The 20,970-nt window shown below is 36.5% G+C and overlaps 1 protein-coding gene across 9 annotated transcripts in view; it reads right to left on the minus strand.

Moving 5' to 3' along the window:
• The window catches only part of DMD (dystrophin), a 1,657,593-nt gene that overhangs the window by 1,424,896 nt on the left and 211,727 nt on the right, over positions 1–20,970 (minus strand). For all 9 annotated transcript variants that reach the window (XM_029929473.1, XM_029929472.1, XM_029929470.1 and 6 more), the window contains one exon: positions 5,133–5,252. In XM_029929473.1, the coding sequence (XP_029785333.1) occupies positions 5,133–5,252 (120 nt within the window). The remainder of the gene's footprint in view (positions 1–5,132; positions 5,253–20,970) is intronic.

Raw genomic sequence — 20,970 nt, forward strand, 5'->3', positions numbered from 1 at the left:
CCAAATGCCTTTTATATGACAGAAACCCTCCTGGGTCTCTGCCTTAGACAATATTAACACATTGAGTTGGACTCTCAAATGTGATGTGTATAGAAGAACATCTACAAATGGGAATTCAATTGCTCTGCCTTTTCTCTGGAAGATATTTTCATTAGAACAGCTTCTATAAACTAGAGGCCTATGTTTCAGGTTCTTTTTTTTACTAGAAGCCTCCTAGTACAATAGGTGTTCTTTGCACTCCATGTATAGTCTTTCTCCTGTGCTCAAATGTAAGAGGCTCCAAAGCCCCTGTCTACCTTCAAAACAGTTCCCTTACTCTGTTTCTACTTAAATGCCACCTTTTCAATGAAGTGTCCCTTGACCACTCCCACGTAAACCTTCTCCCTTGCCCAGTGTATTTTTCTTTATAATTCTTATCACCTTTTTCACCATATACAACTTGCTGATTTATTATGGCATGGGCTTAGAATGTAAGCCTCATAGAGAAACAACTAATGTTTTGCCCATACTTAAGCTCAAAGCTTAGACTTGCCTGGCAGCTAGCAGCACTCAGGAAAAGGCTGTTGAATGAATAAATACTGTTCTTCTGCACAGAACACCTTCCTACCCTTTACTGTAGCCGAATTTAACCTCTACTTTCCTGACCCTCTAGAGTAAATAGGTCATCTAGCGATGTATGTTTTTGTCCCAGTGAACTCATCATTGCCATAATTTTACATTTCATTGCATCTGATTGGTGCAGGTCAAGGACACCAGGGGCCAAGACTTTTGCCCCTGCCCATCCCACCCACTGTAGTCCCAACTGTCATCCAGGCAGAGAACTGCTACTCAATACATGTTTATTGACTGGATTTTGGTAGAGTTTAGCATCATGCACTAGTTCTAACTCTTAGGTAAGGCTCAAGTCCCTTTTATCTGCTAAGCCTCCTCTAGTATCACTCTTCTGAACCTCAAGGTTGTAGCCAAATTTGCCCTTTTTCAGTTCCTTGGGGATGCCAGGCTCACCTGATTTGCTGTTTCCCCTTCCTGGAAACTACCTACCTGCACCAATCCCCTTCACACACACTTTAAACACAACCTTTAGACCCTAGCTTAAATACTTACCTAGAGAATCATTCCTTGCCTTCAAATTTCAGTTGAAGTCAGATTAGTGTGTTGTCAGAAAACCTTGTTGTTTCCCTTCATAGAAATAAGTTGTATCTTTTTTTAAATACTTGCTCATTTTTTTAAATACTTGCTTCATATCTATGTCCTCTGCTAGAGTGCAAGAAACAAGAGAGTAGTCACTGTGCCTGCCATGGTGACCACCAATGAAGGAATTAGCATTCGATTTCAAAGAAAGAGCCTGAGAAATGGCTACCATTGTTTCTAGGTTCCAAGGAAGGCAACAGGTTCACAGATCACTCACTCCTGACTTAGGAAGGTAATGATAAATTTTCTTTTTGTTCACTCTTCTACCTCTTCTACCCAATACAACCCCTGAGACATAGCAGGAACACAGCAAGTACTCGTGGGGAAAAACAAAATGCAGATACTTTAGAAGGAGATATGATAATATCCTCCAGGAATGAATACTGTACATAAATTACTAGTCTTAGTTATTTAGCCAAGGTATTTCTCAATAAAATTAGTTAACTGGCATCATTGCTTACAAATCAGACTCTGTGCTTTGATATCTCAGAACCCTCTAAAGTTAAGGACGAGCTTATGACCTGTGATGACATTGCTGAGGGACAAGTTGAATCTCTGAGAGAGAATCAAATTAATTTACAACATACTGTACTTACCAGAACATTATCCTTCCTAAGCCTTGCTAGCTTTCAGAATCCCTAAGCATGTGTTCTGACCTTTGTTTTTCTTCAAACCTTTTAACAGAAAGACTTCTAAAAGTCTTTTAAATTTAGAGGAAATTTTCAAAATAAAGTTCATAGAATTAAGTCAACACACATAAAAATATTATATGAGGAATATTTTCAGAGCTCTAACTCAAAATGATAAGAACACAACGCTCTCTTGTTATATTAAATCAAGGGCTTCTCTTCCTAGTTTGCCCCATGAGCCTCTCTTAATTAAAGACCACTGGTTATCTATTTGGAGGCTCTGGATGGTGCTTCAGCACATGGGAGTAAAAGAGATTAAGGCATTGTAATGGTGGAGAAAAAAGGAGTGGAATAAACATTCAACACTAACAAGTCTAGAAGAATAAACTATGGACCAGACTTAGCTCCAATGAAAGCCCTTAAGGATTCTTCTCAGATCCCTGCCAGTTTTTTTCCCCTTATATAGAGTCCATATGCCTGTTTTTCTCTCTTAAAATTCTTCCTATCCTAATGGAATTCCTCTGGGCCCAGCAGAAAACAGTATCACTCCACATTTTCTGAAGCACACATGGAATTCTTATTATGTGCAGAGAATACTTGTGCTGCTGTTAAAGTGACTCCTCTAATGTATTTGTTTATCTTTTTTTCCTTTATTACTTTTCTCCCCTTCTCCTTCTCTACCCACTTCTCTTCCTCTCCCCGTTCCTTTTAAAAATTCAACCAGGTTACGACCAGATCATATCACTTGCAAAGAACCTAAAAAGAATCATCAAAATTTTAAAGTCAAATGTGAGCCCAGCATTCCAGAGAAAGTCAAACCAAAGGTCAAATAAGGCACAGAATTCAAGGATGTATTTCTCTAACACTGAAGAAACTGACGGAACTTACAGCTAGAGCGTTCTCGCCACAGAATTCCTTCCAACTCTGCCCTTTTAGACACTAGCCTAGATTAGCTAAAAGAGAGGGCACAGTATGGGGGAGTGTAGAGAGAAATTATGGTAACAAAAGTGAAAATAGGGTTGAGTTGAAAAGAGGAGGCTAGGAAGCAGTGGTCAACACTAATTAATGGGAGGTGATCACAGACAAATGCAGATGAAGTCTATATAATTTAGGAGTAGAAAATACATGCACAGCTACTTCAGCAGATGTCTCTGGGCTGAAGAAATAAAAGTCAGAAAAAACGGTGAAAATGAAAGCACATAGGATAACAAATATAGAAAACCTTAGGGACACAACTCAATTTATCTTAATTAAGATCTAACCCAGTCAACATCTACAAGTGCTACGGACTGGTTTTCAAGATGGTCCAGCCTCATGACACGGACATCAACATGGAATGGCTATATTCTAAAACTAGCTCTACTAAGTCCAGTAATACCAAAGAGGATGTCTTTCAGTTGTTTCAACTAGAAATAGTCTATGATTAAGAAAAATGTCTGCCTTAATTTTTTTAACCTGTCACCCTCCCAACTCTGCCCCCTAGCCATCTTTTATCTTTTCTGAAAATTTCTGAGGAATGCTGAGTATTAGATTTTTGCCCATCTATAATTAATTACAGCACTATTTTATCAGAACTATGGAATCCTTTAAATGGTCACAGAGGTGGCCTATCAGTGCAGTCCTTCAACTGGTCACACGTGGCGTGTGTATGCAGTTTATCTGATCATATATATGATGATGTATTATAATATCAGGTGTCACAAACCATTTTTTTATCTGTAATCCCTGCAATTTCACTGAATCATAAGCAATTAACATTGGTGAATAATATATGTCAAATGCTGGATGGTAGCAGTTCAAGAATTTTCTTTTTGTCATTTAATGATAGAGAGGAAGATAACATTGTTAAAGACTAGCAGTCTAAAGCAGTAACCTGAGGAAATGACATTTTCCTCAGATAAAAAAATACAATTCACACAAAAGGGAAGAAAACAGAGATAAGGCTTCAAGAAACTGTGTTATAGGTTAGGTAAGAGAAACAATGTTTAGAACAACCTTGGGCTGATAAAGCTATTTAAGCCCACAATGATTGGATTCTTAGACATGTCAGACTATTGGCTCCTAACAATCACAAAGAAAAGGCAGGGATTTCATGATTTCATGGGTACAATGAATGCCTCAAGTATAATTTCCAGTTGTGTGTGTGTGTGTGTGTGTGTGTGTGTGTGTGTATGAATGTATGTGTCACATTCAGAACAATAAATTCTTCTATTTTTCCTTAATGTTGATGTTTTTGTAAATGGACATATTGCTTTGTTGAAAATACTTTTTTTCTTACTTTTTTTTTTACAGTAAAACCTGCTTGTTTCCAATTATTAAGAAAAGATAAAAATATGAAAATAACGACATTACCCTTTGTTACTATGTACTGGTTATATTCCCAAGCACACAATTACTATGACTCAGGTTGAATGAGGGCTTGCTTCTCTAACAAAACTTCCATAACTTAAATGCGCTGCTATGTCCTCATCAAGACCAAAACTGAAGTTTTCTAGGAAAAAAAAAATATACTGAAGGTGTTGACTTTCTCAATTTATTGAATCTTTTTGTGTTTTTTTTCACTTTTGTCCTCTTCTCAGCTGTTGTTTTTAAAAAAATTTTTCAATTAAAAATTTTTTTTTTTTTGCAAAAGCAAAGGGCTTTAGTACGGGTTTAGGCTGGTAGAGCCTAAGCTCGGGCTCACAGACTTTACTGGTGCAGTGGATCCATGCGGAGAGCCACAAATTTTTTATTAACGTTTGTTTTTGAGAGAGAGAGCACGCGCGCGCGCGCGCGTGTGTGTGTGTGTGTGTGTGTGTGTGTGTGTGTGTGTGTATGTGTGTAGGTACAGGTAGGGGAGAGGCAGAGAGGGAGGGAGACAAAATCCGAAGTAGGCTTTGCACCATCAACACAAAATCCCAGGGCTAAAAAGCACAGTGAGATCATGAACTGAGCCGAAGTGGAACGCTTAACCCACCGAGCCACCTCGGCACCACCCCGCCTCGACTGTAGGTTTGAAGAGGGCATAAGCAGTATCGTCGGACCACTTCTCAAATACATGTTGTTCAATTACAAAAAAAAAAAACCAGCCTTTGGGGAAATACATGAATACAGATTTGTCTTTTTTTAAATTATATAATACTATGAATAAATAGTGGATAGTTAATGAAAGGGAAATGTGCACAAAAGGGACATAATTTGAATTAGTTTAATATACTACATTGTAAATATTCGTAATATACAAATTACATTATAAATTTTCTAAACATTTTCTGAATTGCAATTAATTATTTTCAGTGATAGCATCAGTGTATTAAAGAAAAATAATCTGACCTTAAGTTGTTCTTCCAAAGCAGCAGTTGCCTGTTCTCCACCAGATTCATCAACCACCACCACCATGTGAGTGAGAGAATTGACCCTGACTTGTTCCTGTTCTAGGTCTTCTTGAAGCACCTGAAAGATAATAATAATAATAATAATAAGGTAATTAAAATAATAGTCCCCTGAACTGAATGCCAAAAATATTTCTTCTCAACTGTGTGGGGTTTATTTGTCATCTTTTAGGTACTGTAGTTTTTTTATTAAACAAGAACCATTCCAAGCAAATTTTTGGCTATGGTGCTTAGCAAAATTTCCATATGTCTAGTGTCAAATGAACTTGGAAATACAGAAGGAGCATCTGTTGAGAAAGATATGGTACGATGTTCTACACATTATCCCACCTTCTCTCACTTTTAGAAGGACTTTTCTCCTAAAATTACCTGCCACCTCTGGTATCGTCATCGTCTCCTTCTCTACTGAAGGTCCCCATCACCAATCCACACAAAACAAACTCTCTTGACTCAACAAACCCCTCCCACTAACATTTGTTCTTCTTCACTGAAAAATATTTTGTTCTCTACACCTACTCCTTCCACTTCCTTATCCTACTATTCTCTTTGGCAACTAGCCCACTGAGACATCGCTTATAGAGGTTGTTATGAACCTCCAGGTCCTCCAGTCCATTCTTCATTCCTTCTCTTCTCAACTACAAACCAGATGTCAATCCTCTGTATAAAAACCAATGGAGTCACATTAGTCACACGAAGAGGGAAAATACAAATTATCTATCTCAAACAATCTAGCATCTGCCTACCTGTATAATCTGGTTGCATACCATTCTTGCCCTCTGATATTATGTTTCAGCCACACTAGTCTTCTCTTCCATAATCTGCGAAGGTATTTTGCTTTGTGTTAAGTGTTCTTCCTCCGTATCTCTAAGTAATGTCTACTTCTTAGTGTTCAAGACTCATTTTAAGTGCCACTTGCCCAGAGAGGCTTTTCATGAGTTTCCTTCTCATTTACCCTTCCTTCTCATTTACCCTCAATCTCTATCATTTTTTTAATTTAACATTTTCACAACTCAGTATTTTCTTATATATTAGCCTAGTCATTTGTTTGTCTCTACTTACTAGAATAGAAGATCCACTAGAACAGAGATGTCGCTTGTACTTCTCACTACAGATTCCAAGCAATTGAATATCAATAAACTGTTTCTGAATGAATGGTGCCAGGTGGAGGGGTAAGGGCAATATGCCCAGATGACTGTGGATAAAAATTACAATCTAAAAGGAGGGATTCGCTTTTTTAAAGCTGTAATTATAATTACACTGGAATCACATATAACCACAGAATGGTGTTTCAGTCTTTTAAACATCATGGCATACAAAGTTTTTTTGGTAAAGATCAACAGGGTAAAGAGAGTATAAAATTAAGAGAGAGGAAAGAAAGAAGGAGTCAAAGGGAAGGGCATTCTAGAAGTGAGACATCTTGCCTAGGAGCTCCAGTGTTTCCAAGACTTTGTCACACTATCCTAACTGTTATTAGAAAATTCCTAAATGAGTATGCACAATGTCTGGCCATACAGTTTGCTCTGTGAAATGCTTTACTATATACTACAAGAATGGAGGAACAGGTTTGGGACAATATCTGTTATTTTCTGGACCATCGGCACCCCCTGCCTGTGAAACAATGATGCTTGGCACCCATCAGAGTAGCTCTTAGTTATGCATCCCCTATGATGGATATAAGGGAAGTTATTGGGATTGTTCACATCACAAACCCAAATGCAGGAGCATTTTTAATCCTAGGAGTTCCATTTTTTTGAACCTCTTTCATTTTTAGAGCACTTACTTACTCTTAGTTCCTCTCTCTAGATTTTTATGTTATATTTTCAAGTGAAGCGATTTAGAATAAAATCACTGTACATTTATTTTGTGTGTGGAGTCTATACTGCCTATCACACTTTTGACATTCCAGAGCTTACACTGGTTAATAAAACTCTTTCTGCCATGAGACCAAAAATGGAAACATTACTATTCAGACTTGTCCTTGAAAGTCATGTTGAGTCTGTGTTTTCTGAGTTATATAAGGCAGGACTGGGAACATTTCAAATGTGTCAGCCAGGAATTTTAAAAATAATTAAAATAATATTTTGGTAGTATATATATGATAAGTTGTTTTCCTTAATTTGGCCAATTCTTTTTCCCTTATCATTCAAGTATGAGAGTATATATACTTATATGTGTTAAAAACAACTGAGAACTAATGCTATACCTGCTCACATTTTCACATCTAAATTTTTTTCACTCTTTTAATATATTTTAGAAAAGGAACTTGAGAATATCATTGATCTATGAAGTGCTAATTTTCAACGTAGGTTCAGTCTTTCTAAAGCATATGTGATCAAATGTACTATGTATTTTCTCTATTACTTAGATTTATGATTTTGTTTTGCTTATCTGGTTGCTTTACAATCAGAAACTATATTCTTGACATTTTATCAAGCGTTTACTTCTTATGATTTTGCCAAAGTGCTAACAAAAAAATCACTAAAGCTAGTTCTGAGTTGATAGCTTCAAAATCAAACAGAAGAACCACCTGAATTTATAGTGAGTAAAGGGAAATAAAGGAACATGGGAAAGGTGCTCCATAGAGGCTGAAATTCTTGAAGTGAGCATAGCACCAGAGTAGATGAGCATATTACTATTTGATTCCAGTGAATTCCAGTATCTCTTTTTCTCTTCGATGACATTTTCAAATCACACCTCTCCTTTTACCCATAATCAGGAATTAAAACAGAAAGGGTACAACTGACTTTTTTGAGCATACTCAACTGCCTCAAGACAGAAGCTATTTTGCAACTATGTAATCATATTTCCTATTTCCTCAGACGTTGCCTCTGAAAATAAATAGAATGCATACCATGATATTTGCTAATGTCCCCAGTATCGGCAAAAGACACAAGACTATAAAATATCCAATGACTAGAATTCATTTTCTTAAAGTTTATTCTTAGAAGTAGCAAAATGGTACACACAAAAAGGTGAGACTAAAAAGTTAAATTTTTTTGCCTACCTGTATATCCATTAATAAAATCCTTGATCACTGGTAGAAACTATGCCCTCCTGCTTCCCTCTTAGAAAAAAATATGGGTTCTCAAGACTACTAATTTTTAAAATACATGAAAATGTTTAAGCATTTTAAAATTCATTTTAATTATTTACTTATGTATTTGAATTTCTCACAGCTGGATTTATACAATAGAGATTTATAATAGATTTGGTAATTAATCCTAAAAAAGGAGCCAAATTATTCCAAATATTGATGTATCCCCAGAGATATATAACATTTTTGGCTATCAGAAGATAATAGCTTCAAATTAAAATACGGTAATACATGATTGTTAAACTATGTTTTTCTTTTTTAAAAGTATATAAATTATTTATATACATCTAAGTACATGTCTAGGTATTTTATTATGTATTTCATACCATTATTTTTATTAAAGTAGTGCTTTTGTTACACTTACTAGATTAAAAAAAATTCTCATGCTTCTAATTAAATTTCTATACCATTATTAGAGTGATACAAATGTCAGCAATGTTTGTTCTCTAATGTCAACTAACAATCTTTATTTTTCCTTATGAGAAGAGAAAAGGCCAACAGTGAAATTTAACATTAAAAATGCTTAGATTTGACAAACAGATTTTGTTATACCCCTGTAAATAATTCTATTTCTTATAAATTAGTCTGTAGTTAAAGGTCCTGACCAAATTTGTTATTCCCTTAGTACATATTCACAGTTTTGTGATTTAAATATGACTTTTCTTCCATTCTCTTCAGATATCATCAGTGGTAGTGAATTCTTCTTGCCCTGACCCATGTCAAGTTGGTTTTCAAAAACTGGCTTAGAATAATCACTGGAGAAGAGTCATTTAAAGTGTTTACTTCAGACTTCAGAAATTTAACTCTTTATTAGCACACTTATGAATAGTGCTTGGGAAATAAAGGAATAGAAATATGTAAGGCTAGGCAATTATTAGATATGATATCTAGAGATGAAGATAAACAATTAATAGAAACGTAGAGAACGAAAATGCAAAATCAAGGTCAGTCTCTTATAATCTCACTAAGAGGCTTATATATTATTGCCCTTGGCAGAGTATACGTTCCACAACATGGACTAAGAAAGGGCAGTGGCTGCACACCTGCATAGTTTACTTAACTACTCCTTCTACTTCAATAATGAGCTCACAGATAATTGTCAACACCAGATCCTACATGCACACACAGGTACATGTGCATGCACACATGAACACACACATCTAGAAACAACAGAGATCATGGACTATTGATGAATTCCCAGGCAACATACTGTCTCTTACATATTACTTTAAATTAATACAATTAAAAGATTTTTAATAAAATATTAGGTTTAATTAATTTCTACTTTTTTAGTTTAGCCAAAAATATGTAACACAGCTAGAAAGACTGATGAAAACAAAACTTGAATCACACATAAAATTTGCCAAAAAAATCTCAAGAAATTATAAGAGTTTCTAGAAAATGGGCTAAGTCCAATATCTAGGAAAGTAATATTTTTAAAAGTCCACGTCAGGGACGCCTGGGTGGTTTAGTCATTTAAGCGTCCAACTTCAGCTGGGGTCATGATCTCGCAGTTTGAGAGTTCAAGCCCTGCATTGGGTTCTGTGTGAATAGCTCAAAGCCTAGAGCCTTTCTCAGAATCTGTCCTTCCCTTTCTCTCTGACCTTCCCTGTTCACACTGTCTCTCTCTTTCAAAAATAAATAATTTTTTAAAATAAATAAAGGGAGAAGAGGCAAGATGGTGGAGAAGTAGGGAGTTCCATACTTCCCGCCTGCATCTCTCAAACAAAGGCTGAAGCCAAAGGACTGTGAACCTAATGAGTCTGGGAGGAAAAGAGACAGAGTCTACTAAGAAGACAGCCTCATAAGTGCATGATTGTGAACTGAGGAAGATAAAAACGGGCCAGGACATAGAAGCATGGAGGGGAGGGAGCCCTTTCTGCAGACAGACAAAGGGAAAAGAAAGAGCGGCTGAAACTGCTGGTAGAACTGTCCCTGGAGAAGAGAAAAACCTCTGCCAGGGAAAGACAGGAATCCTATCTTCCCATCTCTAACCACAGGGTGATTGAAGAGAGATACTGTCTCTAACTGCAGACACTTCTTTGTGCTGGGTGCCCTGGTCCCAAAAATTCCCTCCAGTACAGACTGTATGCAAGGGACTCAGTCACCATAAGGAGAAACTTCTTCCCTATTTGATCCCCAGCTAGGAAGAGTCCCAGCCTGGGCTCGTGGGATTACATTTCAGGCAGTATCATTATTGCACATGGAATAAGAATTGGAAACGAGGCTGGGGGTAGGACATAAAACAAGGCCCACCTTGGCTGTGTCCGTGGCACAGTGAGATGGGATCCAAAAGAATGAGTTGCAACATTTGGTTCGAGAAGGGACTGGGGCACTGCCATTTTTCTGCCCACAACCACCAAGGCGGGGCCTGAGGGAGCCATATCCTACTGAGTAGCTCCTTTGTGACAGGAGCCCGATAGATGCTGCAGAAACAGACAGACCCTCTCCCAAGATCAGCACTGATGCACTGTCATGATTAACTCTAGATCAATTCTTGTTATTCAGATATATTCTCCCTTATCTCATTCTTATCTCTACCTTCCACTGGACTGGGGATTCTGGTCATAGGTTTGCTTAAACAGTCATATATAATCCATTCTCTTGATGCATATTCTTCACTTCCATCATTACATTCCTTTCTGTCTCTCTGAAATAATCACACTATACAGATTCTCAGGGTAACATTACCTTCATTTTTTTTCTTCTTACCTCCTGCCATATTCTCCCTTTTCTCTATCTGAATTAAGCCTTTCATTCTATCTGCCTGGTCAATGTTCAATTTCACTTTTTCCCCACCCCTGTCATTTCTCTCTTTGTATATGCTCGTCCATTAGCACTTCCTCCACCCTGCTATTTACTTATAGCTGGGATTTCTGGTTTTATGCTTTTAGACTGCCCTTTCTCTTTTGTTGTTTTGGGTTTGTTTGGTTTTTCTTTTCCTTTTGGTTTGCTTGTTAGTGTGTTTGCATCCTTTTGTTCCCTTTTTGTTTGTTCTTCCGTTTTCCTTTCCAGGGCTACCTCAAGAAGCAAGCCATGGTACACATGGTAGAAAGTCCCAAATATCACCATGAATAGGGAAATAAAATAACCAAATTGTCAACAAGAGAGAACAAGGAACACCATTAAAAGAATACTTCCTGAACGAACAGGCCTGGACAGTCAATGAGCCTCCTTTAATATAGGAGTATTCTCAGGTGCAGAGCAAATAACAAGCTTTTAACACTGACAAGATGCAGAAAGCTAGCCAAAATGATGAAACAGAAGAACCCTCCTCTAAAAAAATTCCAGAAAGAAGCTAAAGAATTGGTCAAAACAGACATAAGAAACCCAACTGACCAAGACTTTAGAACAAAAGTCATAAGATTTATTGCTGGACTTGAAAAAGGCCTGGAAGACATCAGAGAAGCCATTGATGCATAAAATATGGACCTTAAAAATAATTGTGATGAATTAAAAAATGCTATAAATGAGGTGCATAATAAAATGGAGGAGGCCACTGAATGGACTGAAGAGTCAGAGAAGAGAATAGGTGAATTAGAAGACAAAATTATAGAAAAAGAGGAAGCAGAGACAAATAGAGATAAATTGATCCAGGAGCATGGAAGGAAAATTTGAGAACTGAGTGATACACTCAAATGGAACATAGGAATTCCAGAAAAAGAAGAGAGAGGAAAAGGGGCTGAAGGGGTACTTGAACAAATTATAGGTGAGAACTTCCCCAATATGGGGAAGGAAACAACATTGAAAGCCAAGAGGCACAGAGGAAGCCCCTCACATATCTTGAATCGATGTTCTGCATGACATATCATAGGAAACTGGCAAAATATAAGGATAAAGAGAGAATTCTGAAAGCAGCAAGGGAAAAACGGGCTCTAATATACAAAAGGACACCTATCAAGGTGGTTGCAGACTTATCTAATGAAACTTGGTGGGCCAGAAAGGAATGGCAGGAAATCTTCAATGTGATGAACAGAAGAAATATGCAGCCAAGAATCCGTTATCCAGCAAGCCTGCAATTCATAATAGAAGGAGACATAAAGGTTTTCCAAAACAAAAATTAATGGAATTCATCACCACTAAACCAGCCTACAAGAAATCGTAATGGGAATTCTATGAGGAAAATGTTGCAAGAAATACAGAGTACAAGAGACACAACTACAAGCATGAATCCTACAGAAAACACAATAACTCTAAATCCATATTTTTGAATAATAACACTGAAGGTAAATGGATTAAATGCCCCAATCAAAAGATATAGGGTAACAGAATGGATGAAAAAAACAAAATCCAACTATTTTGTCTACAAGAAACTCATTTTAGACCCGAGAACACCATCAGATTGAAGGTAAGGAGATGGAGAAATATCATTCATGCGACAAGAAGTCAAGAGAAAGCTGGATAGCCATACTTATATTTGACAATCTGGAATTTAAAGTAAAGGCAGTAACAAGAGAGGAGGAAGGACATTATATAAGAATTACAGGGTATCTCCATCAGGAAGAGCTAACAATTATAAACACCTATGCACCGAATTAGGGAGCACCCAAATACATAAAGCACTTAATCAAAACCAGAAACAATCTTATTGATAAGAATGTGCTAATAGCAGGGAACTTTAATATTCCACTTACAGCAATGCATATATCAACCAGACAGAAAATCACTAAAGAAACAATGGACCTGAATGGCACATTGGACCAGATGGATTTGACAGATATATTTAGAACTCTACATCCCGAGGCTAGGTAATTCACTTTCTTCACAAGTGTGCATGGCACATTCTCTAAGATAGATCACATACTGGGTCATAATATAGCCCTCAATAACTATAAAAGAGTTGAGATCATACCACACACACATTCAGATCAAAATGCTATGACACTAGAAATCAGTCACAGGAAAAAGTCTGGAAAACCTTAAAAAATGTGGAGGTTAAAGAACACCCTACTAAAGAAAAAAGGGGCTAATCAGGCAATTAGAGAAGAAATTTAAAAATATATGGAAACAAATGAAAATGAAAATTCAACAATCCAAACTCTCTGGGGTGCAGCAAAGGCAGTCCTAAGAGGAAAGTACATAGCACTCCAGGCCTATTTCAAGAAACAAGGAAAAGCCCAAATACAAATTCTAAAAGCACACCTATAGGAACTAAAAGCAGACCAACAAGAGCATTCCAAACCCAGCATAAGAAGAGAAATAATAAAGATCAGAGCAGAAATAAAGGATATAGAATCTTAAAAAAAAAACAGTTGAAGAGATTGATGAAACCAAGAGTTTGTTTTTTGAAAAAATAAACAAAATTGATAGATCTCTAGCCAGGCTTCTCAAAAAGAAAAGAGAGAGCACCCAAATAGACAAAATCCAGAATGAAAATGGATTACAACCAATCCCTCAGAAATACAAGCAATTATTAGGGAATACTATGAAAAAATATATGTCAACTAACTGGACAACCTAGAAGAAATGGACAAATTCCTAAATACACACGCAATACCAAAATTCAAATGGGAAGAGAGAGAAAATCTGAGCAGACCCATAACTAGTGAAGAACTTGAATCATTTATCAAAAATCTCCCAACAGATAAGAGACTTGAGCCAGATGGCTTCCCAGGAGAATTCTACCAGACATTTAAATCAGAGTTAATACCCATTCTTCTCAAGCTATTCCAAAAAACAGAAATGGAAAGAAAACTTCCAGACTCATTCTACAAAGCCAGCATCACTTTGATTCCCAAACCAGACAGAGTCCCAGCAAAAAAAAAAGAAATATAGGCCAATATCCTTGATGAATATGAATACAAAAATCATCAACAAGATTCTTACAAATCCATTTCAACATCATATAAAAAGAATTATCCACCATAATAAAGTGGAATTCATTCCTGGGTTACAGAGCTGGTTCAAAATTCGCAAATTAATCAATGTGATATATCACATTAACAAAAGGAAAGATAAAAACCATATGAACTTCTCGATAGATACAGAAAAAATATTGATAAAATATAGCATCCTTTCTTAATAAAAACCCTCCAGAAAGTAGAGATAGAAGGAACCTAATTAAACATCATAAAAGCCATTTTGAGAAGCCAACAGTTAATATCATCCTCAATGGAGAAAAACTGAAAGCTTTCCCCCAGAGATCAGGAACATGACAGAGATGTCCTCTCTCACCGTTGTTTAACATAGTGCTGAGAGTCCTAGCATCAGCAATCAGGCAACAAGAGGAAATAAAAGGCATCAAAATTGGCTAAGATGAAGACAAACCTTTACTCATCACAGATGACAAAATATTCTACCTGGAAAACTTTATAGACTCTACCAGAAGCCTACTAGAACTGATCCATGAATTCAGCAAAGTCACAGGGTACAAAATCAATGTACAGAAATTGGTTGTATTTTTATACACCAATAATGAAGCAACAGAAAGAGAAATCAAGAAACTATCCCATCACAAGTGCACGAAAAAGCATAAAATACCTTGGAATAAACCTAACCAAAAATGTAGAAGATCTGTATAATGAAAACTATAGAAAACTTATGAAAGAAACTGAGGAAGACACAAAGAGATGGAAAAACATTCCTTGCTCATGGATCAGAAGATTAAATGTTGTTAAAATGTCATTACTACCCAAGGCTATCTACACATTGAATAAAATTCCAATGAAATTGCACCAGCATTCTTCTCAAAGATATCCTAAATTTTGTATGGAACTACAAAGGACCCCAAAGAGCTAAGGTAATATTGAAAAAGAAAACCTAAATGAGAGGCATCACAATCCCAGACTTTTGCATCTACTACAAAGCTGTCATCATCAAGACTGTATGGTATTGGCACAATAACAGACACAGAGACCAATGGAATAGAATAGAGAACCCAGAATTGGACCCACAAATATATGGCCAATTAATCTTTGACAAAGCAGAAAAAAGAGTGTCTAATGGAAAAAAAGACAGTCTCTTTAACAGGTGGTGCTGGGAGAACTGGACAGCAACATGCAAAAGAATGAACCTAGATCACTTTCTTACACCATACATAAAAATAAACTCAAAATGGACGAAGGACCTGAATGTGAGACTGGAAAACATTAAAACCCTAGTGGAGAAAGCAGGAAATATCGTCCTTGACCTCAACCACAGCTATTTCCTACCCGACACATCCCCAGAGACAAGGGAATCAAGAGCAAAAATGAACTATTGGTATCTCATCAAGATAAAAAGCTTCTGCACTGCAAAGGAAACAATCAATAAAATAGGCAACCGATGGAATGGTAAAAAATAGTTGCATATGACATATCAGATAAGGGGCTAGTATCCAAAATCTACAAGGAACTCACCAAGCTCCAATCCCGAAAAATGAATAAGCCAGTGAAGAAATGGGCAGAAGACATGAATAGACACTTCTCCTAAGAGGACATCCAGATGGTCAACAGACACATGAAATGATGCTCAGAGTCACTCATCATCAGGGAAACACAAATCAAAACCGCACTGATATACCAACTCACACCAGTCAGAGTGGCTAAAATGAACAAATCAGGAGAATAAAGATGCTGGTGAGGATGCGAAGAAATGAGAACCCTCCTATACTGTTGGGAATGTCAACTGAGACAGCTGCTCTGGAAAACAGTGTGGAAGTTTCTCAAAAAATTAACAATAGAACTTTCCTGTGACCCAGCAATAGCACTGCTGGGGATTTACCCAAGGGATACAGAAGTGCTGATGCATAGGGACATATGTATCCCAATGTTCATAGTATTTTCAACAATAGCCCAATCATGGAAAGAGCCTAAATGTCCATCAACTAATGAATGGATCAAGAATATGTGGTGTGTGTATATATATATATAATGGAAGACTACATGGCAATGAGAAAAAAATGAAATCTGGCCATTTGTAGCAACATGGATGGAACTGGAGGGTGTCATGCTAAGTGAAATAAGTCAGACGGAGAAGGACAGATATCATATGTTTTCACTTATAAGTGAAACAGGAGAAACTTAACAGAGGACCATGCTGGGGGAGGGGAACAAATAGTTGGGGAGAGGGGAGAGGGAGGGAGGCAAACCATGAGAGACTCTTGAATACTGAAAACAAACAGAGCTGATGGGGGAGGGGGGTATGGGAAGGGGGGTGCTGGGCATGAAGGGGGGCACTTGTTGGGATAAGCACTTAGTGTTAGGTGGAAACCAACTTGACAATAAACTATAAAAGGAAAAATAAATAAATAAAATGGGTCTGTTGTATGCAGAAAAAAAAATGTCAAAACTGAAAAAATAAATAAAACGTCCATCTCAAAAGCAAAAAATAAAAAAACCCAGACACTTATGAACAATTAGCTAATACAATAAATCTGGATATGAATTGATTTTGTTTTCAAATAAAAATATCCTGGCTGAATCAGAAAATTGTATGATTTTTTAAGAAATGATAAGAAGGTAGGCAATTTATCCTTCTCTTTACCTTTTCTCTTATGTCCATTCTTATTTCCTTCTCTCCATCAGCTCTCCACTGGCCTAGGCTCTCTATCTCCTGCTTCCCTGAATGAAATGATCTGGAAACGCCTTGTCATTTTATTTTCAGTCCAATATTCACTTTGCTAAGGCTGACTGGTCAGAGTATGGTCTAGTTCTTCAGGAGGAGCTATTTATAGTATGTAATTTTGTTGTACATTTGCTGAACACTTTTAAAAAGCCACCTCAACAGGCCTTTCTAGAAGACCTTTTACTTTTATTCCACTAAGTAAATATGAATGTACAGTTATATTAATCTTTATATCAGAACTCACTGTTTTAACTTTTTTGTTAGAAATAAATGTTTATGTTTCAGCCAATTCCAAAGCTACCAAAGGGGGGATCCATAAAGACCATTTTAAAGAAGACACTAGAAAGATTTTCAAAACCTAAAGCTTCCCAGCCGCAAAAAGGGCGTTCAATAAATATGAAAAATCGTTTCCAAAAGTGTTGACAATTGATGTACCTGGCCTCATTCAGAGTATAAGTGGAATTAGGGCATGCTATGAATGAGAGACTAATAAAAATATATGCATGTTTAAAGGTGTAGGATCTGAAGTCAGATTTCCTCAGTTTCCTGGATGCATTGCTGACAAGCTCTGTGACCTTGAGAAAGTTTCCAACTATACCATGTCTCAGCTTACTAATTCTCAAAATTAGGATAACAGAAGTACCTCTCTTTAAGTGGATAGGAATTCTGATTATGATATAATTGCTTAGCACATTGCCTGGCACACAGTATGAACTCAATAAACATTAACAGCTAGTTAGTACTAAAAAGTCCTCACATTTAGCACATTAAGAACAAAGACTATATTTTTAATTTTTTAAAGATTATTTATTTATTGTGAGACAGACAGGGCAAGCAGAGGGCGGGTAGACCGAGAGAGAGAGAATCCTAAGAAAGCTACACACTGTTAACACGAAGCCCAATGTGGGGTTCAATTCACAAACTGTGAGATCATGGCCTGAATCGAAACCAAGAGTTGGATACATAACCCAATAAACCATCCAGGCACTCCCAGAACAAATTACTTTAAACCAGACTGCGAGAACCCAATAGTCACCTAATTCACCCTCATCTAACTCACACTATTATCCTCTAATAGGTATTATGAGTACAGAAAGGGTGTTGTTTTAGAAATCCGTGAAAAGAAGGACTGATGTTAGAGCCAATTTGCAGGATCTGGAAATACATAAAATGAATTTAAATCTGTAAGTAAGTCTTTAACTTCCAAATTATTTACATGAAATTAACAACAGTGGCTTTAAAGTAACTGATCTAATGATCTCATACATTGCTAAAATACAAAGCTATATCATGAGACAAGGAGGACATAGCCTAATCACTAAGTAATAGACCTCAATTCTCATATATTTCCTCCTTCCTCTGTAACCCATGCATGCATGCATCCATACATCCTGCCTATAGTTACACCACTGAAATCAAAAGTTAGATCCAGGTGAACACCAAGAAAATCTAATAAATAATTACAAAATGCCTTTATCCTGACAATAATTAATGAAAAAGAAGAGGAATATTGGGAGAGAGGGGAGGGGTGGAAGTTTTCAGGGGTAGCATAGAGGAAGTGATATGCATTGATTGTCTAATAGCATACAGATGTGATATTCAATTCTACTGATTATCCTCCTGCTCAAACATTACTGCCATTCTCATTATAAGCCTATTTTATTCTATGTTCCCTTTCTAGTTCCTTTTGCCCTAATTTTGAAGAAAGAGCTGCAGGATTAATGCTGAAAAATAATTTCCTTAACCATTTTAATTCTGAGCATTTCCTACCCAGCCACCCACCAATGTGCTGTCTTTTCCCAATGCTTGCTCTGAGTTTGATGGCTTATATGCATTCTCTCCATCACTTCCATCTAAATACTCCCAAGCCAGGGAAACCAAGTGCCACACTCCCCCCATCTCTTGCTACGCTCTGCATTTGCTCTAACCCCTAGGATAGCCGCTGGAGTCAAACTTCCTTGGAATCTAACAAAAGAGGTGAGAGTCCGGCAAGTCAAGTAGAAAAACCCGAGTATACTGATTACTACTTATGTTATCTTAAGCATCTCCTTAACCTCACTGAACATGTTTATCTGAAAATTAAAGATTTACATCTGTCCAGGCCAGGATTAGAACTGGAATTAAATGAGAACATTAGAATCAGCTACCACAATGCTTAGAGTTGGGAGAGGGTGAGGAAATGCTTATTTTCTTCCATTTCTGACCTCATCACCGTATCATTCAATTCTTAGATTGAGGTCTATGGAAACAGCCCCTCTGGGCATCAGTATTTATTGCCAAAACTTTTGATTATCACATCATATATCTTCTAATTACTAAATAGGCTTATACAGAATGTCATATACAAATTTCTAATTTAGTAGTTTTCTCAGTCTCACTAGTTGTGATCTAGATCTTTAATTGTTAATTGATTCTAAAATATTATTTATTTGTTCATTTCTTCTAGATTGTCCAGTTTGTTGGCATATAATTTTTCATAGTAATCTCTGATGATTGCTTGTATTTCTGAGGGATTGGTTGTAATAGGTCCATTTTCATTCATGATTCTGTCTCTTTGGGTGTTCTCCCTTTTTTTTTCTGAGGAGCCTGCCTAGAGGTTTATCAATTTTGTTTGTTTTTTCAAAAAACCAACTCTTGGTTTCATTGATCTGTTCAACTGTTCTTTTGGATTATATATTGTTTAATACTGCCCTTATCTTTATTATTTCTCTTCTTCTGCTGGGTTTGGGGTTCTCTTGCTGCTCCCCTTCTAGTTCCTTCAGGTGCTCTGTTAGATTTTGAATCTGTGTTTTTTCTAGTTTGTTGAAATAGGCCTGGATTGCAATATACTTTCCTCTTAGGACTGCCTTTGCTGCATCCTAGAGAGTTTAGATTGTTGTATTTTCATTTTCATTTGTTTCTGCATATTTTTAAATTTGTTCTCTAATTGCCTAATTGGCCCAATCATTCCTTAAGTAGGGTAGTTTTTAACCTCCATATTCTTGGAGGTTTTCCAGACTTTTTCCTGGGATTGATTTCAAGTTTCATAGCATTATGATCTGAAAGTGTGCATAATATAATCTCAATTCATTTATATTTATGGATGGCTGCTTTGTGGTCTTTCATGGAGAATATGCCATGTGCACTTGAGAAGAAGGTGAATTTCCTAGCTTCAGGATGCGGAGTTCTAAATATATCTATCAATTCCATCTATTCAAATGTGTCATTCAGGTCCATTGTTTCTTTAGTGATTTTCTGTCTGGTTGATCTATCCATTGTTGGAAGTGGAGTATTAAAGTCCCCTGTAATTAACACATTCTTAGCAATAAGATTATTTTTATTTGTGATTAATTGTTTCATGTATTTGGGTGTTCTCAAATTATTCTCAAGCTATTCCAAAAAATAGAAATAGAAGAAAAACTTTCAAACTCATTCTATGAAGCCAGCATCACTTTGATTCCCAAACCAGACAGAGATCCACTAAAAAAAAAGAAAACTACAGACCAATATCCTTAATGAATACAGATGCAAAAATACTCAATAAGATACTAGCAAATCAAATTCAACAGCGTATAAAAAGAATTATCCATCATGACCAAATAGGATTCATTCCTGGGTTACATGGCTCGTTCAATATTCACAAATCCATCAATGTGATACATCAAGTTAACAAAAGAAAAGATAAAAATCATATAATCTTCTCGATAGATGCAATAAAAAAGCATTTGAAAAAATACAGCATCCTTTCTTAATAAAAACCCTTGAGAAAGGATAGAAGGAACATACTTAAACATAAAAGCAATTTATGAGTAATTTCATCCTAAATGGGGAAAAACTGAGAGCTTTCCCCCTGAGATCAGGAACACGACAGGGGTGTCCACTCTCACCATTGTTGTTTAACATAGTGCTCGAAGTCCCAGCATCAGCAATAAGACAACAAGAGGAAATAAAAGGAATCAAAATTGGCAAAGATGAAGAAAACTTTCACTTTTTGCAGATGACGTAATATTCTACCTGGAAAACCCGACCGATTCTACCAGAAGCCTACTAGAACTGATCCATGAATTTAGCAAAGTTTCTGGGTACAAAATCAATGCACAGAAATTGGCTGCATTTTTATACACCAATAATGAAGCAACAAAAAGAGAAATCAAGAAACTGA

The sequence above is a fragment of the Suricata suricatta genome, chromosome X (genome assembly GCF_006229205.1).
Source record: "Suricata suricatta isolate VVHF042 chromosome X, meerkat_22Aug2017_6uvM2_HiC, whole genome shotgun sequence".
Lineage (NCBI taxonomy): Eukaryota > Metazoa > Chordata > Mammalia > Carnivora > Herpestidae > Suricata > Suricata suricatta.